The sequence below is a fragment of the Mobula birostris genome, chromosome 2 (assembly GCF_030028105.1).
Source record: "Mobula birostris isolate sMobBir1 chromosome 2, sMobBir1.hap1, whole genome shotgun sequence".
In the NCBI taxonomy this organism is placed as follows: Eukaryota; Metazoa; Chordata; class Chondrichthyes; order Myliobatiformes; family Myliobatidae; genus Mobula; species Mobula birostris.
The window spans coordinates 74,771,908-74,796,457 of NC_092371.1; the positions used below are offsets into that span (position 1 = coordinate 74,771,908).

Sequence of the window (24,550 nt, forward strand, 5' to 3'; positions counted from 1 at the left end):
TTACTTATTCCTAATTAATAACAATTACCTTCCATGTAGTCGCCTGCAATGTAGCAGTGTTCATGGAGAATTTCTTCCATTCTGCTGAGCGTAATTGCTGGTAAATGTCCAGGGTACTTAAGCTGCAGCAGACGCTGCATATATGATGCTGCTTGACTTCCACCCAGGTTAATCCTTTTAGTGTTGCAAGCATCCAGTCTAAATTTGACAAGGAAAACATTAATCATCAAAATACAAAGTAAATGCAGCGTGCTATAAAAGTATAAGCTCAAATATACAATTTCTTGTAGAAGGATAATTGAGCAGTGAGATCTTTTGCCTGTCCTCTTTAGGTCAACTTTCCTTTAACTCATTGGTTCATGAAGACCCCAGTACCCATAGGTGCAGGAATGCTGGCAGCCATCTCAGCCTGGTGTAGTTTTAGAATTCACTGTAGCTTTAGCCATTCAACAAACGTTGTGAAGGGCTAGGTTTTTGCATTCTCACTTGCTTTCAGATGCTCATCAAGCTTCTTCCTGCCAATACCCTAATTATCCCCCTCTATAGAGAGTTTGCATTCCCCAATGTTTTCAGATTAAGTGAGCTCCACAAATACAGCACATTATCAGCAGACGCTTCAATGTAGACCCCAGTGAAGTGCCTTCAATTAAATATTAAATCAAGGCTTCTTCATTCTCTCCAAAGGAAAAAAAAGATCAACAGTGCTGGAAGTACTCAGCAGGTCAGGCAGCAGCTGTAGAAAAGAAACAGCTAATAATAAACACAAGCAATTCTCCAGATGTTTTTGCTCATTTTTGACGTTTGTGCAATTTTTTCCCTTTTTTGCGTGTTGGGTGTTTGATGTTTTCTTTGAACAGGTTCCATGGTGTTTCTTGGTTTTGTAGCCCTCTGTAGAAGAATCTCAGGGTTGTATACTGTACTTTGATAATAAATGTACACTGAACTTTGAGATGCTGGAAATCCAGGGAACACACACACACACACAAGATGCTGGGGGAAATCAATAGATCAGGCAGCATCTATGAAGGAGGAATAAACAATCTATGCTATCTCTCTCTATAAATGCTGCCTGACCTGCTGAGTTCCTCCAGCATTTTGTGTGAAACAGTTAATGTTTCAGCTTGCAGACGAAGACATGGTGAATGATCTTCATCCAGAAGTACCAACTATTTATCTTTCTACAGTTGTGTCCTGAGCCACTGAGTAGTTTCAGCATTTCCAGTTTTTATTTTAGATTTTCAATATCTACAGCTCCCCTCCACCCCCGCATTTTCACTGAACGTAAAGTATCCCAAGAGGTTGTTCAAGTGAGAACATGGAAATCCACCCCATAGATTGTTAAGAACAGCGGTCCCCAACCAACGGGCCGCGAAGCATGCGCTACCAGGCCGTGGGAAAACGATATGAGTCAGCTGCACCTTTCCTCATTCCGTCACGCACTGTTGAACTTGAACATAGGGTTGTCAACTGTCCCTTATTTGTCGGGACATCCCATATATTGGGCTAAATTGGATTGTCCCGTATTTACCCCGCTAAGGTAGAGCGTTCCTATGAAATCTTTCGTGCTGAAATGGCGTAAAGCGAAGAAGCAATTACCATTAATTTTATGGGAAAAATTTTTGAGCATTCCCAGACCCAAAAGATAACCTACCAAATAACACAAAACCTAAAATAACAGTAACATATAGTAAAAGCAGGAATGATATGATAAATACACAGCCGATATAAAGTAGAAATAATGTATGTACAGTGTAGTTGGGAAGATGAAGGCAAACCCGATGTGTGGGGGAAAAAATTCGGCACATACACATGCGCACACAGGTGCCCGCGCAAGGCTTCATGGTCATGGTAGTCTTTTTAGGGTAAAGTGTCCCGGGATTTGACTGCTACTTTTGTCCCTTATTTAGGAGTGAGAAGGTTGGCAACCCTAACTGTAAAAGACATGCTGAGGTGAGTTTAACCCTACTTGAACAACTACCCCCACCCCCCCAACGGTCGGCCAGTCTGCAAGGATATTGTCAATATTAAACCGGTCCGCGGTGCAAGAAAGGTTGGGGACCCCTGGTTAAGAACACCCCATGTTGCCTGAACTGGGGAGCATGCCTTATGAGAATAGGTTGAATGAACTCAGCCTTTTCTCCTTGGAGCGACAGAGGATGAGAGGTGACCTGACAGAGGTGTACAAGATAATGAGAGGCATTGATCATGTGGATAGTCAGACGCTTTTTCCCCCAAGGCTGAAATGGCTAGCACAAGAGGGCATAGTTTTAAGGTGCTTGGAAGTAGGTACAGAGGAGATGTCAGGGGTAAGTTGTTGTTTGTTTGTTTGTTTTTTATTAAACGTAGAGTGGTGAGTGCATGGAATGGACTGCCAGCAGCGGTGGTGGAGGTGGAAGCGATAAGGTCTTTTAAGAGACTCCTGGATAGGTACATGGAGCTTAGAAAAAACTTAGAGGGCTAGGGTTAAGCCTAGTTAGTTCTAAGGTAAGGACATGTTCAGCACAGCTTTGTGGGCCGAAGGGCCTGTATTGTGCTGTAGGTTTTCTATGTTTCTATGTAGACTGATCCCAACTTCTCTGTCCGTCACTGATATACTCATGCTAATTAATCTTCTTATTGGACTATGCAATCTTTCCTTCAAACATTTACTACATTTCAAAAATAATTCATTTTTATGATTGATTTGTTTTGAGAACGTCACGACCTCTTTAAACAACTACACTCAAAAGAAATTAAGCAGATATTCAACCAGTGATTGAAACACAAATTAAAGTTGGAAATGCAGTTCCAGCCACTAGATAGTAGTCCAGTAATTTGATTATGTTACCATATCAAGATACTGGAGCCAGGCCACATTCAAGTAGTTTACGTGCATTTTTAAGCCTTTTTATGTAAATTCTTAACAAACCTGCCATTCAGCACTGGCAGAATGTGAGAGCAATGATATCCAGAGGAAACAATCAATCCAGTGGCTTGTGATTTATTGTTCCGACAAAAGCTGTAAAGATCGTCAATTCCATACGACACTTTGGGAACATGGTAGCACTCAAAAAGAAGCTCAGACATTAACTGTCGGGAGTACAATGGATTACAGGGAGCTTCTGTTAAAACCACTGGATGTTCCACACGACTCTGTAACAGGTATAAATGGAAGCAGTTAATAGTTTGCAGAGCTTACAAAAGCACCTTTTATAATATGGCAAAGTCACAAGATGGTGGTGTGTGGGGTCACAGTGGCTTTTCCAGTTCCAATCAATGCTGATATTTACTGTACTCTTTACCTGTGCTGCACACTTCACGCACATTTTAAATATTTTATTATTTGTGGTAATATTTTGTTTTATGTGCTGCGTGAGAAATGTATTGTGGGTGCACGTATCTGAAGAAATGTTTCGTTTGGTTGTATATATGTACAACACACACAAAATACTGGAGGAACTCAGCAGGTCAGGCAGCCTCTATGGAAACATTCTGGGCCGAGAAAAACCTTCCCCAGCACTGAAAAGGAAGGGGAAAGATACCAGAATAAGAAGGTAGGGGGAGTGGAAGGAGGTGAGCTAGAAGGTGATAGGTGAAACCTGATGGGTGGGAAAGATTAAGGGCTAAATAAGAAGAAATCTGAAAGGGGGGAAAGCAGATAATGGGAGAAAAAGATGGGGGGACACCAGGGGGAGGTTACAGGCAGGTGAAAAGATGCAAGGGGCCAGACTGGGAGATAGAAAGGGATTTTTTTTTTTAAACTGGAAAGGAAAATCAATTATTCATGGCATCAGGCTAGAGGCTACCCAGACAGAATACAAGTTATTGCTCCTCCCCACTCTGAGGGTCGCCCCATCATCGCACAAGATTAGGCCATGGACCGACATGCCGGAACAGGAACTGGAACAATGGTTGGCCACCAGAAAATTCTGCTTTTGGCGGATGAAGTGGAGGTGCTTGACAAAGCACTCTCCCAATTTACAACGGGTCTTGCCTATGTAGAGGAAGGCCGCATCAGGAACACCGGATGCAATAGACTTGCAGGCATTTTGGCCTTATTCAGGATAAGTGCCTGGGGGGAGATAACTGGAAAAGGACAAATGGACATGGGAATTGCAGAAGGAGCGATCCTTGCACAAAACAGAGTGGGGGGGGGGTGGAGGTAAGATGGGTTTAGTGATAGGGTCCCTTTGAAGATAGTGTACGTTGTGTAGAATGATACGTTGGCTGTGCAGGCTCAAGGGGTGTTATGTTAGGACAAAAGGAATTCCCTCCCTGTTAGGGCAGCAAGAAGATGGGGTGAGTGTGGACATCCAGAAAACGGAGGAGATGCGGGTGAGAGCTGTATCAATGCGCCGGGGGGAGGGAATGAAACCCTGCTCTTTGAAAAAGGAGGACATCTCTGATGGCAAGGAAAGGAAAGTCTCATCCTTGGAACAGATGTGGCAGAGACATAGGATCTGAGAAAAGGGAATAGCATTTTTACAAGAGACAGGGTGGGAAGAAGTATAGTCAAGATAGTCATGGGAATCGGAAGGTTATAAAAAAAAATCAGCAGACAGTAGTTTGTCTCGAGATGGAGTCACAGAACTAGAAATGTTGAAAAGTGTCACAAATAAACCAAGTTAATTTAAGAGCAGGGTGGAAGTTGGAGGCAAAGTTGATGAAATTAACAAGCTCAGCATGGGTGCATGAAACAACAGTGGTATACACAGTTTCAAGAAAAAGTTCGTGAATCCTTTGCAATTACCTAGTTTTCTGTATTAATTACTCAAAATGTGGTCTGACCTTCATCCAAGTCACAATAATAGACAAACACAATCTGCCTAAACCAATAACACACAATTATACCTCTCATTAATACTGAGTACATCATTTAAACAATCACAATCTAAGTTTAAAAAGAAGTATGTGAACCCCTGGGGCAATGCCTTCTACAAAAGCTATTTGGAATCATGTGTTTCAATCAATGAGATGAGACTGGAGGTGTGGATTGTAGAGGTGCCCTGACCTGTATAATAAAAAACAAAGTCAGGTTACTGATACAGTCTGCTCTTCTAAAGAAAGAACTGTTAATGTGCACTATGCCTCAATCAAAGCAATTTTCTGAGGACCTTAGAAGAACTGCAGAGATACATAAAGCTAGAAAGGGCCAAAAAGCATTTTTAAAGTGTTCATCAGTAAACAGCAAGAGAAATTGTCTACAAATGGAGGCAGCTCAGTACTGTTGCTACTCTCCCCAGGAGTGGGCGTCCTGCAAAGATCACACCAAGCGCAGAAGGTGCAATGCTGAAGGAGAATCAGAATCAGGTTTATTATCACCGGCATGTGATGTGAAATTTGTTAACTTAGCAGCAGCAGATCAATGCAATACATAATCTAGCAGAGAGAGAAAGAAATAAAACATAAATCAATTATGTATATTGAAAAGATTATTAAAAATGTGCAAAACAGGAATACTGTACATTAAATAAAGGGAGGTAGTGACCAAAGCTTCAAGGTCCATTTAGGAATCGGATGGCAGAGGGGAAGAAGCTGTTCCTGAATCACTGAGTGTGTGCCTTCAGGCTTCTGTATCTCCTACCTGATGGTAACAGTGAACCTAAAAAGAACCCAAGAGTAACAGCAAAAGACCAGTAGAAATCTCTAGAACTTGTTAAAGTCACTGTTCATGTGTCCACCATAAGAAAAACACTGAACAAGAATAGCATTCATGGAAGGACACCACGAAGGAAACCACTGCTCACCAAAAAAAAAAATTGCTGCACGTCTCAAGTTTGCAAAAGACAACCTGAGTAGTCCACAACACTTCTGGGATAATATTCTGTGGTCAGATGCGACAAAAGTTGAACTCTTTGGCAGAAATGCACACCATTAAGTTTGGAGGAAAAAGGGCACTGCGCATCAACACCTCATCCCAACTATGAAGCATGGTGGAAGTAACATCATGATTTCCGGCTGCTTTGCTGCCTCAGGGCCTGGACAGATTACAATCATTGAGGGAACAATGAATTCAAAATTGTTTCAAGACATTTTACAGGAGAATGTCAGGGTAGCAGTCCATCACCTGAAACTTAATAGAAGTTGGATGATGCAACAATGATCCATAACACAAGAGTAGATCAACAACAGAATAGTTTAAAAAGAAGAAAACTCGTGTTTTGGAATGTCAAATCAGAGTGCAGACTTTAAACTAATCGAGATGCTGTGTCATGACCTGAAGTGCGCTGTTCAGATAGACAAACAGATGCTTAATTGATCCCAAAGGAAATTACAGTGTCACAGTAGCATTACAAGTGCACAGATATACAAATATTAGAAGCAAGGTATGAAAGAATAAAAACTAAGTTACCTCAAACAGTATAACAGGAGGGAGTCACCATTTCCCCAGCTATAGGTTGACTCCTTCTAAGGCTTAACAGCCGAGGGTAAGAATGACCCCATATACCACTCTTTGGAGGAACACAATTGTCTTAGTCAATTACTGAAAGTATTCCTCTGTTCAGCCAAGGTGGCACGCAGACGGTGAGAAACACTATTCAGAATTGCCAGGATTTTCCAGAGGGTCTTTTGTTCTACCACCACCTCCAGTGTGACCAGTTGGACTCCTATAACAGACCCAGCCTTCCTAATCAGTTTATTAAGCCTGTCGGCATCACCTGTGTTGATGCCATTGCCTCAGCATAATACCACATAGAAGACTGTACTGGTAGAATATGTTAAGGAGAGGCCTGCATACTCCAAAGGACCTCAGTCTCCTCAAAAGGTAGAGATGACACTGGTCCTTCTTGTACACAGCCACTGTGTTAGTGCTCCACTCAAGTCTGCCATCCAGGTGCAGCCAGGGTAGCCTGTAGGTCCTCATCACATCCACATCCTCACCATCAATAGTAATAGGGAGCAGTGCAGGCTTAGTCTTCATAAAGTCCATCACCACCTCCTTGGACTTACTGATGTTGAGCTACAGATGATTCAGCTTGCACCATTTGACAAAGTCCTGCAAAGTATGCAAGGTATCCCAGAAATATCAATGAATTAAAACAGTTTTGTATGCAGGAATGCTCTAAAATACTTCCTTGTCATTGGGCAAATCTGATCTGCAGCTACAGGAAACATTTGGTGAAGGTTATTGATACTAAAGTAGATTCTGCCAGTTGGGAAATACAAGGGTTCATATACTTTCTTCCAGCCTGGACCGTGAATGATTAAACAATGTGTTCAATAAAGACACAAAAAGTACAATTGATTGTGTTATTAGTTTAGGCAGATTGTGTTTGCCTATTATTGTGACTTAGATGAAGACCAGCCACGTTTTAGAAATAATAGTGGTTAAGGCATTGGACTAGCACCTGAAGGTCGTGAGTTCGAGCTCCAGCCGAGGCAACGTGTGTCGTGTCCTTGAGCAAGGCACTTAATCACACAGTGCTCTGCGACGACACTGGTGCCAAGCTGTATGGGTCCTAATGCCCTTCCCTTGGACAACATTGGTGTCGTGGAGAGGGGAGACTTGCAGCATGGGCAACTGCTGGTCTTCCATACAACCTTGCCCAGGCCTGCGCCCTGGAGAGTGAAGACTTTCCAGGTGCAGATCCATGGTCTCGCAAGACTAACGGATGCCTTAATTAATGCAGAAAACCACAAACTTTTTTTTGAAACTGTATGTATAGTCAAATGACATTAAACTAGAACTATAATTTAATTGTTTGCTAATGGCTAATTTTTAAAAATAGAATTATTTGCTGAGATTGTAAAACAACATACAATTCAGAGCAAGAAGGAGAGCATGAAGCTCATCCAGCAAGCCCCACACAGCTCTGAGTTCAATGACATCTCTGTGGACGTACCTACTCCTCAATTACTTTGACTGAAACATGGAACAATTAACAAGTGAAAACTCTTCAACTACTGAAGCAATGGAAACTAGTTTAACAATCCAAGAAGTCACACTGGTTAACCTCACCAAGGTTCTTTAAGACAAGGAGTCTCAACTACTCTTGCAACAGTCTCTGACCTTAAATCTTTCCCTACATCCATTAATTCTTTGGCTCTGGTTTTCCACAGTTCCCTTCCTCAGAAGTGGCAGAAAATTCCCTAGTCACTTTCCATGTACCTAGTAACCCCATCACAGTTAAGCACATCCTCCTTTGGATAATCTTTAAAATTGGAACACACATAAAAAGCTGGAGGAACTCAGCAGCTCAGCCAGCATCTCTGGAAATGAACAAACAGTTGATGTTTAGGGCCGAGACTCTACTTCAGGACCGAAAAGGAAGGGTGGGGGGGAGGGGAAGATGCCAGAATAATTAGACGGGTATAGGGGAAGGAGGACAGCTAAAGGTGATAGGTGAGGCCCATTGAGTTGGAAAGATTAAGGGCTGGAGAAAAAGGAATCTGACAGGAGAGGATAGTGGACCATAAGAGAAAGGGAAGGGGATTCAGGGGAGGTGAAAGGCAGGTGAGAAGAGGTAAGAGGCCAGAGTGGGGAACAGAAGAAGGTGGTGGATGGAAATTTTTTTATATTGTAAGGAAACTTGATATTCATGCTATCATGTTGGAGGCTACCCAGACAGAATACAAGGTGTTGCTCCTCCACCCTGACGTGGCCTCTTCTTGGGACAAGAGGAGGCCATAGACCAAAATGTCAGAACAGGAATGGGAATTTTAAAATGTGATCTGTTAATGTATGGACACAGTGGCTTATTGCTGGATATACACAGCAACTCCAATAGTTTGATATTTTATATTCCACATTATAGCATCTGTAAACATTTGTATCTCTAAGCAACATGTGTGATAGGAGAATTTTTCAGGACTGAGAAAGATTTAGGAAACAAGAAAAACAAGTATATTAATAGTCAAATTAAACCAAGTAGTTTTAAGAAAATTGAAAGTTAAAAGAATTCTAATGTTGTTTCTAGGCTAATAACGAATATTATATGCAAAAATGCAGGATCTTAGAAATCCAATTACAAAATATACTGGAAATACTTAAAACGTCAGGCAGCAACTGTGGATAGACATAACTTTACAGATTTGATAACCTTTCATCAGAACTAGGAAAAGTTGTAACAGGGAGAATATAGGAGTCCAGGAGAGACCGAATGACACATGATGGTCCATCAGCTGTGATAAATAAGCCTCACCACTCAGCCAGCATCATCACAATTCTTATTTTCAAAATCAATGGACTTTAGGGTTCACTCTCACTCTGACACATTACTTTGGCTTTTAAGGATCCACAGTTCCATCCACCCCATCCTTCCTACTCCTACAGCACATAACCCATTATACCATTCTCATCACAATCAGCCTTTAGATCCATCCAAAAGCGGCCATATCCAATCCCTTTCCCCATTACCCCAAATGCAACCAGGTCCATTTCAGAGCCTGTACTCTTATCCCCAAGAACTCTCTCCCACATCTCACTTCTCCAAATTCTGACAGACATCCCCACTCAAACTTAACCACATTCCAGCTCCAGGTATCAACACAAGGGTAAACTTAAGTGATGTACTCTGCCACTCACTCAACATCCTCTTCCCCATCCCCTCCTACAACATCATATACCCATCCTACTTCCCACAACTTCCCCACCCAGTGTCCTTCCCTGTCCCCTCCCACAATCTCACCCCCTTATTCCGTTCCCCCATCTTCCCCCTCCACTACCCCATCCAGCAACCTTCCCTCCCCCCTCCGCAGCCCCGTCCCGCAACCTTCCCTCCCCCCTCCACTGCCCCGTCCCGCAACCTTCCCTCCCCCCTCTGCAGCCCCGTCCCGCAACCTTCCCTCCCCCCTCCACTGCCCCGTCCCGCAACCTTCCCTCCCCGCTCCGCAGCCCCGTCCCGCAACCTTCCCTCCCCCCTCCACTGCCCCGTCCCGCAACCTTCCCTCCCCCCTCCACTACCCCATCCAGCAACCTTCCCTCCCCCCTCCGCAGCCCCGTCCCGTAACCTTCCCTCCCCTATCCCGCAACCTTCCCTCCCCCCTCCGCTGCCCCGTCCCGCAACCTTCCCTCCCCACTCCGCTGCCCCGTCCCGCAACCTTCCCTCCCCACTCCGCTGCCCCGTCCCGCAACCTTCCCTCCCCCCTCCGCTGCCCCGTCCCGCAACCTTCCCTCCCCCCTCCGCTGCCCCGTCCCGCAACCTTCCCTCCCCCCTCCGCTGCCCCGTCCCGCAACCTTCCCTCCCCCCTCCGCTGCCCCGTCCCGCAACCTTCCCTCCCCCCTCCGCAGCCCCGTCCCGCAACCTTCCCTCCCCCCTGCGCAGCCCCGTCCCGCAACCTTCCCTCCCCCCTGCGCAGCCCCGTCCCGCAACCTTCCCTCCCCCCTGCGCAGCCCCGTCCCGCAACCTTCCCTCCCCCCTCCGCAGCCCCGTCCCGCAACCTTCCCTCCCCCCTCCGCAGCCCCGTCCCGCAACCTTCCCTCCCCCCTCCGCAGCCCCGTCCCGCAACCTTCCCTCCCCCCTCCGCAGCCCCGTCCCGCAACCATGCCCCTCCCGCTATACCTTTGGACAACCTCCCCTCAATCACCCCCCCCCCCCGGCTCATCGCTCAGTCTCTCCTTCTCCAGGTCCGAACGCCCACCTCAGAGGCGACGCCGAGGTGCTGGAAGATGTGGTCGAAGACCTGCTCCTGGATGTCGAAGTTGACCACCACGTTTCTGTCGAACTGGGTCTTAAGAAGCCAGCGGACCACCTCCAGGTTGCGGATGTCGTTACCGACCTGCGTGTCGCTGCGGGAGGCGCCGCGGCCCCGCGCGGTCACGTTCTTGAACTGGAGCCGCGGCGCTTCGTCCACCGCCCAGCCCGCCCGGCACTGGAAGGAGCCATTGTCCACCACCACCGGCACCTGGCCCGCGCCCGCTTCCCCTGGCTCGGGTATCGGGTCCGCCACGGCCTGCGCGTCCCGAAAATAAAAGACATTCGGCAGCGGAACAACCTCAGCACTCTCCCGGCCCGGGACCACCGCCATCCTGGTCCGGCCACAACAACAGTCCCCTTCCACCAGCGACAAAAAATGCCGGGAGTTTTAGTTCCTACCAGTGATTTCAGCAAGATTCGCAAATGAAACCTTTTAAACATATTTCAGAGATTGCGTTATAAGGTCAAATCTGAGTTTATCATTTATGTAAAAGTACATGCGTGCACAGGTTCAATTAAAAACATGGCAACACACACAAAATGTCAGCAGGCCAGTCAGCTTCTATGGAAAAGAGCAAAGACAGAAGGAATTTCCAGCATCTGCAGATTTCCTCGTGTTTACAATTAAAAACTTATTTGAAGCAGCATACAGTAAGCATCATTTGCATGAAAAACAAAATTTTTAAACAAAAGTCACAATCAGAAAGTTTTTTTTCAAAGTGGCCATGGTGTTGCTATATTGTAGTGATTAGGGCCTTGCTGGCGTGTTCAAGAACTGAGTAGCTAAATGAAAACAGCTGTTCTTGAACCTGGTGGCGAGGCAATTAAAGGCCTCTCCACCTCCTGCCACAATAGAGGCTGAAGGAAGATGTTAGGACCTGGATGGTTGGTGCTTCTTCAGTGCCTCCTGTACAGATGGTTGAGAGGGATGTGCCCAGGGTTAAGTCCATGACTCTCTGCAGCTTCTTACGACCAGTCAGCCAGAGGGATCTTGGGGTCTGAGTTCATAGGACACTTAAGACTGCTGCGTAGGCTGACTCTGTGGTTAAGAAGGCATATGGTGCATTGGCCTTCATCAGTCATGGGATTGAGTTTAAGAGTTGAGAGGTCATGTTGCAGCTATATAGGGCCATGGTCATACCCCACTTGGAGTACTGTGCTCAGTTCTGGTCACCTCACTATAGGAAGGATGTGGAAACTATAGAAAGGGTGCAGAGGAGATTTACAAGGATGTTGCCTGGATTGGGGAGCATGCCTTATGAAAATAGGTTGAGTGAACTCAGCCTTTTTTCTCTGGAGCAACAGAGGACGAGAGGTGACCTGATAGAAGTGTATAAGATGATGAGAGACATTGATCGTGTGGATAGTCAGAGGCTTTTTCCCAGGGCGGAAGTGGCTAACATGAGAGGGCACAGTTTTAATGTGCTTGGAAGTAGGTACAGAGGAGGTATCAGGGGTAAGTTTTTACGCAGCGTGCTGAGAGCGTGGAATGGGCTGCCGGCAACAGTGGTGGAGGCAGATACGATAGGGTCTTTTAAGAGACTCCTGGACAGGTACATGGAGCTTAGAAAAATGGAAGGCTATGGGAAAGCCTAGTAATTTCTAAGGTAAGGACATGTTCGGCACAACTTTGTGGGCTGAAGGACCTATATTGTGCTGTAGGTTTTCTATGTTTCTATGTAACCAATAAACACCTGCATAATGAACATAGGGTTCAGCAACATTTGCAAATATATTGCACATCACAGATTATTTATATCTATAAGCATTTTAAACATAGCCAAGGCACTGTATTATATATAGTGTATGCTTATTATTGTCACATGTACACAGGAGAGGAGAGTGGACCATAGGAGAAAGGATGAAAGGTGAAAAGTTTAAGGGGAACAAGAAGGGAAGTTTCTTCACTCAGGGTAGTGAGAGTGTGGAATGAGCTGCCAGCACAAGTGGTGCATGTGAGTTCGATTACAACGTTTAAGAGAAGTTCGCAAGGGTACATGGATGGTAGGGGTATGGAAGGCTATGGTACTGATGTGGGTAGGTGGGTCTAGGCAGTTTAAATGGACTGGATGGGCCAAAGGGCACGTTTCTGTGCTGTACTTCTCTGTGACTCCACAGAGGTACAGTGAAAACCTTTGTTTTGCAAGCCGTGCATACAGATAAGACCATAAAATATAGGAGCAGAATTAGAGCAACACACATAAAAGTTGCTGGTGAACGCAGCAGGCCAGGCAGCATCTCTAGGAAGAGATGTAGTCGACGTTTCAGGCCTCTTCCTAGAGATGCTGCCTGGCCTGCTGCGTTCACCAGCAACTTTTATGTGTGTTGCTTGAATTTCCAGCATCTGCAGAATTCCTGTTGTTGTGGAGCAGAATTAGAGGCCATTTGGCTCATCGACTCTGCTCCACCATTTCATCCTGGCTGATCCATTTTTCCTCTCAGCCCCAATCTCCTGCCTTCTCCCTGTATCCCTTCATGCCCCAACCAATCAAGAATCTATCAACCTCTGCCTTAAATATGCATCAAAAATTGGTATCCACGGCTGCCAGTGGCAATGAATTCCAGAGATTCTGCACTCTTTGGCTAAAGAAATTCCTCCTCACAAACAAGAGAAATTACCCTTGCAGTTTCTTGGCTCTATCCACAACAATTCAACACTTTTGACCCTGCGTCACCTCTTTCTAATGATTAATTTCAATTTTTTCCAGCAGAGCCACATACCCCACTCTGTCTTCCTGCCTGTCCTTTTGATACAATGTGTATCCTTGGACATTAAGCTCCCAGTTTTAATCTTCTTTCAGCCACAATTCACCATACTTGTCAATCTGTAACAGTGCTACAAGTTCATCGATATTATTCTGTATACTGTGCGCTTTCAAATATAAAACCTTTAATCCTGTGTTCACACTTTTCAATTTTGTCCACCTTTTATGTTGCAACTCATTTTGTTGTCTGCAATATGTAGTCGACACTTCAGGCAGAGATTCTCCTCCAGGACTGAGAAGGAAGGGGGAAGATGGCGGAATAAAAAGGTGGAGGTAAGGGAAGGAGGCTGGCTGGAAGGTAATAGGTGAAGCCAGGTGGGTGGGAAAGGCCAAGGGCCAACACCGATTCCAACAGGTCAGTCCATGGCCTCCTCATGCCATGATGAGGCCACAATCAGTGTGGAGGAGCAACACCTTATATTCCATCCGGGTAGCCTCTAACCTAATGGCATGAATATTGATTTCTCCTTTCCGGTTAAAAAAAATTCTCCCCCACTTCCCACCTTCTTCTCTTCGCCTTTCTGACATTTTTACCTCTTCTCACTCCCCCCGGGTCCCCTCCTCCTTCCCTCTCTGCTATGGTGCACTCTCCTCTCCTATCAGATTCCTTCCTCTCCAGCCCCTGACCTTTCCCACCCACCTGGCTTCACCTATCACTTTCCAGCTAGCCTCTCACCCCCACCACCTTTTTATTCAGACATCTTCCCTTTCATTCTCAGTGGATCTTGGCCTGAAACAAGTCAAAAGCATATGATTTTTCAATTTTCTTACTAAGTATTCATAGTATGCATATTACAAAAAAAAACATACATTTAAAAGTGCTGCGCTGTTCTCAGGGCATGTAAAAATTTCCTGCTCAGAGCAGTGGTTGCTCTATGTAGCTGTAAAAAAATTAGAGGGAATGTTACTCAGATTTCTGTTAAATCTCTCCCCTCCCTACTTAAACATATGTTCTTCTAGTTCTTGCTTGGCCAACCAACATACAGGATATATCAACACCGAGCATGAGAGGGTATATAAAGGGCTCAATGGAGAGTGGGTAACTACCAGAAAACAAGAGGGACAAGTTAAATAGATCCTTCACTCCCAACAATTCGCACCACCCATCAATCCACCTATTTAGCATTATCCTAACCACAGGGCATGTGACTGAGGTATGTAGGGTGTCCAGAGAGGGATAGTGTTAAGGATCCGGCCTGAACACTGGGTTGAAGGGCCTCTGCTGGTAGCTCTGGATCACGACAGTCTTTAATTTCTGTTTTCTTTCACCTGGCCATGTGGGTTCCAGCCCAGCCCCTTAACTTTTTGGACTTCCTCCAATTACCTGCTTGTCTCCTCATTTGCACCCACCTGTTTCTAATTTTCACTCATTACCCTGTCCATTTAAACCCTGCCTTGACTCACATTCTCTGCTGGCCAGGTTCAGAGGAGACTGCCAGTTGAGGGATAGTGGAAACTAGTGTTCTCCAGTGATGGATTGGGTGAATGACAAGTGGAGAGAGTTAGCTTGACTGGAAGCTGGCTGTGTTTTGCTTGATGTGTGAATGTGGTTTGGAGCCTGTTGAGGGAAAGAGAGTGGGGAAGGAATGGAAATTGCTGGGAGGGGGTTGTGTGGATCTGGTAGTGGTGAACAAGATAAGAGGTGGGGTTGAGGGAAAGAAAGTGGAGAAGGAGTGGGATAGAGACTTGGGACCAGAGGTAGGCAGCTGGGGAGAGGTGGATTATTGTGAAGGGAGAAATAAAGGGAATGAGGAGGTAGTGAGGGATTGGATGACTAAAAACCAAGATAAAGGGAATAAAAGAATAAGAAATGATAGTGGAGAAAGCTCTGAAAGTGAGGAAGATGAACAAGCTCAGAGAGGAGGTGTTGTCATAATTAGGTTTAATGAGAAGGCTCAGGGACATATGAAGAAAATTAACCTGTTTGTGCTAACAACAACTCTGACAAATAAGATAGGGGAAATAGTATTTGCAAAAGTCCTTAATGATGGCAACTTATTGGTAAGATGTGTGAATGAGGAACAACTTGAGAAAGCACTCAATCTAAAAGAGATAGGAAAATGCAAGGTGAAATACACTGGGAGGGTGGGAGCACAAAATAGTGGTTGTAAAAGTGATCATGGGGATACCAATGAGTATAAATATGGAGGAGATAAAGAGGAATATCAAAGGAGGGAAAGTAATGAATGTTCAAAGACTGAAAACAACAAAGGAGGGAGTGAAAAAGGAAAGTGAATCAGTATTGATTGAATTTGAAGAAGAAAGAGTGCCAAGGAAGGTGTTCCTGGGTTTCATGAGTTACCCAGTAAGGGTGTATGTGCCAAAACCACTGAGGTGCTATAATCGTCAAAGGTTTGGACACATGGCTAAAAACTGTAAAAGGCAGAGGAAATGGGCTAGATGTGGAGGTGATCATGAATATGGAAAGTGCAGAACAGGAGTTCAACCAAAATGCTACAATTGTGGAGGAGCTCATAATATTGCATATAGTGGGTGTGAGGTTGTGAGATGGGAGACTAAAATTCAAGAAATAAGAGTGAAAAGAAAGATCACTTATGCAGAAGCTGTAAGAATGTCAAGAGAACAGAATAATGCTCCTAATGAACAGGGAGCAATAGGGATACGAGAGATGCAACAAAGAACAAATGACAGGATTTATGTAGACAAAAAGGCTCTAGTAACATTCATTGCAGGAGTGATTAATAGTACAGCTGAGGTAAAGTCAAAAAGTGACAATTCAGCTGGTGGTAAAAGCAGCAGTAAACTATTTAGGGTTAGTAGGACTGATGTGGGAGGAAGTGAGGGAGAACCTCACTAATCAGTCAAGCCAGGAAGTGTCATGTGTTGGTTAATACTAATTATGGTGATTCTTTTACAATGGAATGCAAGGAGCTTACTGGCCAATAGCCAGGAATTGAAGCACTTTATTAAAGAAATGGTTGTAAAACTGGATGTAGTGTGTATGCAGGAAACTTGGTTGAAACTAACTTTAGACTTTGTGGTATATGGGTATACAGTGATAAGGAAAGATAGAGATCTAGGGGGAGGAGGGGGTTGTGCTATGTTAATCAAGCAAGGTATACCATATAGGGTACTGGAAAAAGGAGGTGATCAGGAATACATAGTGGTGGAAGTGTGGGAGAGAGGGGAGGGAGTGGTTATAATTAACTACTACAATCCATGTAAAGGGTTGGATTTGGACAGCCTATTAAAGATACAAGGACAAAACAGACATAAAGTAGTGTGGTGTGCAGATTTCAATGCTCATAGCACAATATGGGGGGGGAATCAGATTACAGATCCAAATGGAAAGGTAATTGAAGATTTGATGGAAGAAAGGGATTTGGTGTGTATGAATGATGGTAGCGGCACAAGGATAGATATAACAACAGGAACTGAGTCAGTGTTAGATATTACGTTAGTGTCTAATACCTTGGCTGGCGTTAGTAACTGGGGAGTTTGGACTGCTTCAGCAGTAGGCAGTGATCACTACCCAGTTTTGTGTTCAGTGGGTAAGAGAGTTGAAGTAAGACCAGGAGGCGGAACCCCAAAGTGGGTGTTTGAAAAAGCTGATTGGGGTAAGTTCCAGAAGTTGAGTGAAGAAGGGTTGACAAAGATTGATATTTCTGGAAATGTAGATGAATTAAACAGTCAGGTGACTTCAGCAATTATCATGGCAGCAGAAGGATCTATACCTAGGAGTAAAAATAGGATGAATAGAAAACTGGTACCATGGTGGACAGAGGGATGTTGTCAGGCTGTAAAAAAACAGAAATAGAGCATTCAGGCTAGTTAAAAGAACCCATAATATGCAGCATTTGGTTCAATATAAGAAAGCACAGGCAGTGGTGAGAAGAACTATACGTCAAGCTAAGAGGGCAAGTTGGAGGAGTTTTTGCGACAAGGTAGGAAGAACAACACCTGTGGGAGAGATATGGGGAATGATTAAGAGGATGGGAGGAGGTAGAAGGGAATGGGAATATGCAGTAATGATATCTGAGGAGGAAACTGCAGTCTCCAGTAGGGATAAGGCTGAGGTCATGGCCAAGTCATTTGTACTGATACACAGTTCAGAAAATTTGTCTGAAGAAGGGAAAGAATAATGAGCCAACACCCAGGTGTGTTAAGCAGGAGGGAAGGAACAGATGATATAATTGATGATCCATTTACATTAGCAGAAATGGTGAGAGCAATAAAGAGATCGAGACCAACCTCCCCAGGGAAAGATCTGATATGCTCTGTGATGCTAAAAAATCTAGGAGAAGGAGCGCTCTTGAAGTTGCTGCATTTTTATAACAGAGTGTGGGAGGAGGGAAGATTACCAAGTGCATGGAAAGAAGCAGTAGTAATTCCAATAAGGAAGCCTGGCAAGGATCTGTCAAAACCCACTAGCTACAGACCAATTGCATTAACATCAAGTATATGTAAGATAATGGAAAGGATGATAACAGAAAGGTTATCATATGAGCTTGAGAAAAGGGGAATGCTGGGAAGTTATCAGAGTGGTTTTAGAAAGGGAAGGAATTCCATGGACTCAGTGATAATGTTAGAGACTGAAATAAGGAAGGCCCAGGCAAATAAGAGAGTCAGTAGTGGCAGTGTTCTTTGACATTGAAAAAGCCTATGATATGATGTGGAAGGAAGGATTATTAATTAAACTGCACAAGATGGGGGTTGGTGGGAGAGTTTTTAATTGGATTAAAGATTTTTTGTTTGGTAGGAAAATTCAAGTTCTGATTGGATCAGAATTATCAAAACAGTACATAGTGGAAAATGGCACACCTCAAGGTAGTGTGATTAGCCCGTTACTTTTCATCATTATGATCAATGATGTCTTCACAAAGGTACCAGTGGATATAGGTAAGTCACTGTTTGCAGATGACGGGGCCTTGTGGAAAAGAGGCAGGAACATGGACAATATAATCAGGAAACTACAAGAAGCAATTGATGAATTGGTGGAGTGGGGTTATGATTGGGGATGTAGATTTTCAGTAGATAAAACTCAAACTTTTTTTTAACCAGGAAAAGGGTTGAGGTAGGGAAGAAGTTAAGGATATATGGGGTTGAATTAGAAAGGGTTGCATCATTTAAATTTCTGGGAGTTATATTTGATTCATGATTAACATGGGCAGACCATATCAGGAAAGTTGAGGAGAAATGTAAAGTAATAAATGTGATGAGATGTTTGACTGGTAGGGAATGGGGAGCAAGTTGTTCAGCTTTGAAGAGAATGTATGTGGCTTTAGTGAGATCTGTATTGGATTATGGGAAATATAGTATATGGATCAGCAGCTGGTCTCTTATAAGGAAACTGGATGTGATTCAGGCTCAGGCCTTGAAAGTGTGCAGTGGGGCTTTTAAAACGTCACCAGTGTCAGCCCTACAGGTAGAAATGGGAATAATGCCTTTGGAACTAAGAAGGATGCAACTGATGGCAAACTACTGGGCTAACTTACAGGGGCACAATGATTCTCACCCTACTAAAGGAGTGTTGCAGGAGTGCTGGGAAAATGGGAGGTTTCAGAGGGATACCTTTAGTCGGGTAGGGAATGATATCGTGAAAGAATATGGAGTGTTTGACCTGAGGATAAGTCCTTCAGTAGTTTATCTGGTTGTAGCTCCATGGAAGCTTGTATGACCTGACAGACTGGCATTTGTTAGAGGTAAAAAGGAAAGAAAGATATAAAACAGATTTGGTAAATGCATTTAACTGTCATGTGATGGAAAAGTATAGTGATTATACTCACATTTATATGGATGGTGCGAAGGAACCTGAAACAGGAGTGACAGGGTTTGGGGTGGTAATACCAGCAAAAGAAATTGGAATCAGCAGAAGAACATCTAATAAGCTAGGGGTGTTTACAGTGGAGATGCTGGCAGTGTTGGTTGCGTTGCAATGGGTGCAGAAAGCCAGACAAGCCAAAGCATTGATATGTTCAGATTCATCCTCAGTTCTAGCAAGTTTAAGGTCTTTTCACACAAACAGGCAGCAAGATGTACCTTATGAAGTCCTTCAGTTAGTTACAAGAATTGCAAATCAGGCAGGTCAGGTAAAATTTCTATGGGTTCCAGCACATGTAGGGGTGAAGGGGAATGAGAGGGTGGATGAGTTGGCAAAGAAGGCGTTAAAGAAAGAAAATGTGGAAATGCACATTAGTATCAGTAAAGCAGAGGTTAATTGTGTAATCTGGGGAAAAAGTCAACCGAATGTGGCAAGAAAGATGGGGCAGAGAGGGGAAAGGGAGGCATTTATATCAAATACAAAAGAGTGTTGCAGTTACTAGGGTAAGTAATGGAAACAGAAGAGAGGAAATTGTGTGGACTAGGTTAAGGCTGGGGCATTGTGCATTAAACAAAACATTGAAAATAATAGGGAAACACCAGACAGGATTGTGTGAGGAATGTCAGGAAGAGGAGTCAGTAGAACATGTAGTTTTGTGTTGCAGGAAGTATGGGATACAGAGAAAAATGATGAGAAATAAATTAAGGGAGTTGGGGATGCAGGAATTCACATTAAAAGGGTTGCTGGGCATGGGTGAGAGAGCACAAGTTCGGGTATTTTTAGCGTTTTTAAGGGGTACAGGGGTTTTATAGGATATGACGAATAAACAGGAATAGGATACTAGGATGGTCAAAGATGGGAGGGTGAAGTGTAGGTGGGTGGGTGTATTTAGAATGTATGTCTAGTGCACATTCCGGAGCAGAGGGTGGCGGTAATGCACCATTAAGCTGGATGCCAACCGCCGTGAAACAAGATACAGACAGACATTCTCTGCCAGTTTGTCCCAGTTCTGACCTGTGTCATTCTAGCCTGTCATTGCGACTTCTACCAACCGATTTTGCCTGATTCTGTGTTTTGGATTTTGCCTGCTCTCCGACCTGCTTTTGCCTGTGCACTCTGGATTGTCTGCCCTCGCCTGACTACCTTTCCTGGTAAGACCTCTGCCTACCATTTCAGATTCGTGCCAACCTTCTGTTTTTGAAAGACGGTTGCCTTTGTGCTCCCTAATAAATCCTGGTGTAAAAGTATTCATTGGTCTGCACTTGAGTCCCACCGAAACCCGACAGAACGAACTGGCCAAGATGGACTCAGCAGACCCCAACCAGGTGCGTGAGGCCCTCTCCCGACAGGGTGTGTTGTTAGGGAGACATGAAACGCAGTTTGCCTCTATCAACCAGCTGATGGAAGCCTTTTCTGCCACTCTGACCAGCATAGCCTCCCAGCTACAGCAGATTCAGCTGGCTCTGAGCTCTAACCCACCTTCTCTTACTGCGTCATCAGCCCCGCAGACTCCAACCTGACCAGCCCGAGAGCCCCGTTTACCTCCACCTGAACTTTACAATGGTGAACCAGACACCTGCAGATCCTTCCTGTCTCAATGCTCGCTGATCTTTGAGCTGCAGCCCACTACCTTTCCCACAGATCGATCCCGTATTGCTTATGTTATCACGCTGCTGTCAGGAAGAGCAAGAGAGTTGGGTATGGCTGTGTGGGACAGCAGAGCCCCTTTTTGCCACACGTTTAAGGACTTTTATGAGGAGATGAGAAGAGTCCTTGACCGTTCCCTGCAGGGGTGAGAGGCAGCAAGGGAGATGTTGAAAGTTCGTCAGGGTAACCATTCTGTTTCGGACTACGCCATTCAGCTCCGCACACTGACCGCCACTACCAACTGGAATCCGGTGACCCAATCTGACGTGTTCCTCTATGGACTTAGCGAAGAGGTTAAGGATGAACTAGCCACCCGCAACCTGCCTGCTGGCTTCCAAGAGCTGGTCGATTTGGCCATTAAGATTGACAGCCACGTAAAACTGTGAGCAGGAGCGTGATGTCCGGGGGTCACGAAGAACCACCAAGGGGCGTTTGACCTCTTCCCAGCCAGCACCCAGATCTCCTTCCCCGAGTCCTCAGTCACCCCCATCCAGCCCAACAGAGCTCGTGCAGATTGATCGTACCCGTCTGTCTCCTTCGGAAAGGAGGAGGAGAGTCAGTACTAACTCCTGTCTGTATTGTGGTCAGGCTGGTCACTATGTATCTACCTGTCCCGTAAAAGCCAACGCTCACTCGTAAAGAGGGGACTACGAGAGAGCAGTACTTCCTTCTCCCGGTTCCCCGTCACTCGAACCCTGCTACATGCTTTTATACTGGCTGAAGGGAGGAGACGCGCCGTTTCAGTTTTTATCAACTCTGGGGCTGAGGGAAACTTTATCAGTTCCAGTCTTGCGGCCAATCTCAGGATGCCACTCTCCCGTCTGAAGCAACCCCTGGAGGCCAGCGGCTTAACCGGAGTGAATCTTGCCATGGTTACCCGCTCTACAGGTCCAGTGAGTCTCCTCATTTCTGGCAATCACCAGGAGAGCATTGCTTTCCATGTAATAGATTCCCCCAAAGCTGAAGTTGTGTTAGGCCACCCATGGCTAGCTCAGCACAGTCCACACCTTGATTAGTCTAATAACAGTGTTAAGCTGGAGTCCTTTATGCCTAAATCATTGTCTGCGTGTTGCTCATGCTACTCAAAGTCCGGTTCCTCTGCCTACAGAAGAGTTTCCCGATCTGTCCTCTGTACCCCCGGAATATCTGGACCTCAAGCTGGTATTCAGCAAGACTCAGGCCACCGCCTTACCCCCACATCACCCCTGTGACTGCACTATAGACCTCCTTCCGGGAACCTCGTCACCTAGGGGCCGTCTGTATTCTCTGTCTCCACCTGAAAGGGAAGCAATGGACGAGTATATCCAGGAGGCCTTGGCTGCAGGAATTATCCGTCCCTCTTCCTCCCCAGCAGGGGCAGGGTTCTTCTTTGTAGCCAAGAAGGACGGGTCCCTGCGTCCTTGCGTGGACTATAGAGGTCTCAGTGAGGTCACCATTAAGAACTGCTATCCTCTTCCTCTTACGTCATCTGCATTTGAATTGCTCCAGGGTGCTTCTACTTTCTCCAAGCTCTACCTCCGCAACGCTTACCATCTGGTCCGCATAAGAGAGCAGGATGAGTGGAAGAATGCGTTCAATATGCCTTCTGGGCACTACGAATATTTGGTAATGCCTTTTGGACTTTCTAATGGTCCTGCTGTGTTCCAGTCCCTGGTGAATGATGTCCTCATAGACATGTTGAATCAATTTGTATTTGTGTACTTAGATGACATTCTGATATTTTCTAGGTCCCTTCTGAACACATCCAACACATCCGTCGGGTGCTCCACCGACTCCTGGAGAATCAGTTATTTGTGAAGGCGGAAAAGTGTGAATTTCACCGGAGTTCAACTTTGTTTCTGGGATATGTGGTCAGCGCTGGAGGAATCCAGATGGACCCTCAGAAGATCAAGGCGGTAGAGGAGTGGCCACAACCCGCCTCTCGACGAGATGTCCAACGCTTTCTTAGGTTTGCCAACTTCTATCGCCAGTTCATTTGAAATTTCAGCCTCCTGGCTGCCCCGCTGACTGCTCTAACCTCCTCCAAGTCGAAGTTCGCCTGGAATCCAGCGGCTGAGAAAGCCTTTTCTGACCTAAAGACTCGTTTCACCACGGCCCCTATCCTCCTCCAGCCTGATCCTACAAGGCAGTGTATTGTATCAAGGCCTCTGATGTAGGAGTAGGGGCTCCACTGTCACAGCGTTCAGCAGAAGACGACAAGCTACACCCGTGCGCCTTTCTTTCCCACAAATCTTCACCCGCAGATCGCAACTATGACATCGGCAATTGAGAGTTACTGGCTGTTAAACTTGCTCTTGAGGAATGGCGGCATTGGCTTGAGGGAACGACGACTCCTTTTCTAGTCTGGATGGATCACAAGAACCTGGAATATATCTGTTCAGCCAAATGCCTCAACTCCCACCAGGCTCGGTGGTCCCTGTTTTCAGCCCGTTTTAGATTCACCCTGGCCTACCGTCCTGGCTCTAAGAACGGCAAGCCTGACGCGCTCTCCAGGCAGTTTCCAACAACCGACGAGGCGCCCGAGGTTATGACCATTCTCCCCAAGCAACGTCTGGTCGCCGCAGCACAGTGGGAGATTGAATCTGTGGTCCAGTCTGCCCAGCAGGGTGAATCTGTTCCTAGTGCCTGCTCTGCTAATCTATTGTATGTTCCCCAGTCTGTCCGCTCCCAGGTTCTCCAGTGGGGACACATCTCCAGACTGGCATACCACCCTGGCATCAGACGCACGACGGCTTTCATCAGTCAAAGATTTTGGTGGCCATCCCTGAGGAAGGATGTTGAGAGCTTCATTTCTGCCTGCCCAGTCTGTGCACAGAACAAGACCTCCAGCCAGCCACCAACTGGTCTCCTGCCCCTGCCTGTTCCTAGAAGGCCCTGGTCACACATTGCACTGGCCTCCCTCCGTCCGACGGTAACAGCACCGTTCTTACCATAGTGGATCGTTTTCCCAAATCGGTCCACTTAGTTCCCCTTCCCAAGCTGCCCTCTGCCAAGGAGGCTGCCAACCTGGTGATTCAGCATGTTTTCCATATTCACGGTCTCCCCGTTGAAGTGATATCTGATAGAGGTTTGCAATTTACCTCCCACTTTTGGAGGGCCTTTTGCAAACTACTCGGGATCAGGGTTAACCTCTCATCTGGGTTTCATCCACAGAGTAATGGCCAGACCGAGCGGGCTAATCAGCAGATGGAGGTGATGCTCCATTGTGTGACGTCTCAGGAATCTTCCTCTTGGAGTCAGCAACTTCCCTGGGTCAAGTACGCTATTAATTCTTTGCCTTCTGCTTCATCAGGCTCTGTGATTGTGTTTTGGACTTTGCCTGCTCTCCGACCTGATTTTGCCTGTGCACTCTGGATTGTCTGCCCTCGCCTGACTGCCTTTCCTGGTTAAGACCTCTGCCTACCACTTCGGATTCGTGCCAGCCTTCCGTTTTTGAAAGACTGTTACCTTTGTGCTCCCTAATAAATCCTGGTGAAAAAGTATTCATTGGTCTGCACTGGAGTCCCATCGCAACCCTACAGATAGCACCTCTGGCGAAGCAGTTTGTCATGTCCATTCTGGGGCAGCTCACTTGCTTTTAGCTCCCACTGGATGCTCAGATCTCTCCTGTGGAACCAAGCAGCTGTTTGCACATGACAGCAGCAACGCTTCAACAGGCAGGCTAAGCCAGGTGAGGGCAGCCAGCGGGCCTCATACCCCGGTGAGATAGGGGCATGCCTGTTCAAACGTATAAAGTCAGC

At 45.6% G+C, this 24,550-nt stretch overlaps 1 protein-coding gene across 1 annotated transcript in view; it reads right to left on the reverse strand.

Annotated features, from left to right (window-relative positions):
• The window catches only part of actr5 (actin related protein 5), a 64,522-nt gene extending 53,549 nt beyond the window's left edge, over positions 1–10,973 (reverse strand). Inside the window, exons 1-3 of the mRNA XM_072243151.1 lie at positions 10,561–10,973; positions 2,909–3,132; positions 29–198 (exon numbers count right to left, since the gene is read on the reverse strand). Of these exons, the coding sequence (XP_072099252.1) occupies positions 29–198; positions 2,909–3,132; positions 10,561–10,947 (781 nt within the window). The 5' untranslated portion in view covers positions 10,948–10,973. The remainder of the gene's footprint in view (positions 1–28; positions 199–2,908; positions 3,133–10,560) is intronic.
• Positions 10,974–24,550: the final 13,577 nt, after the last annotated feature.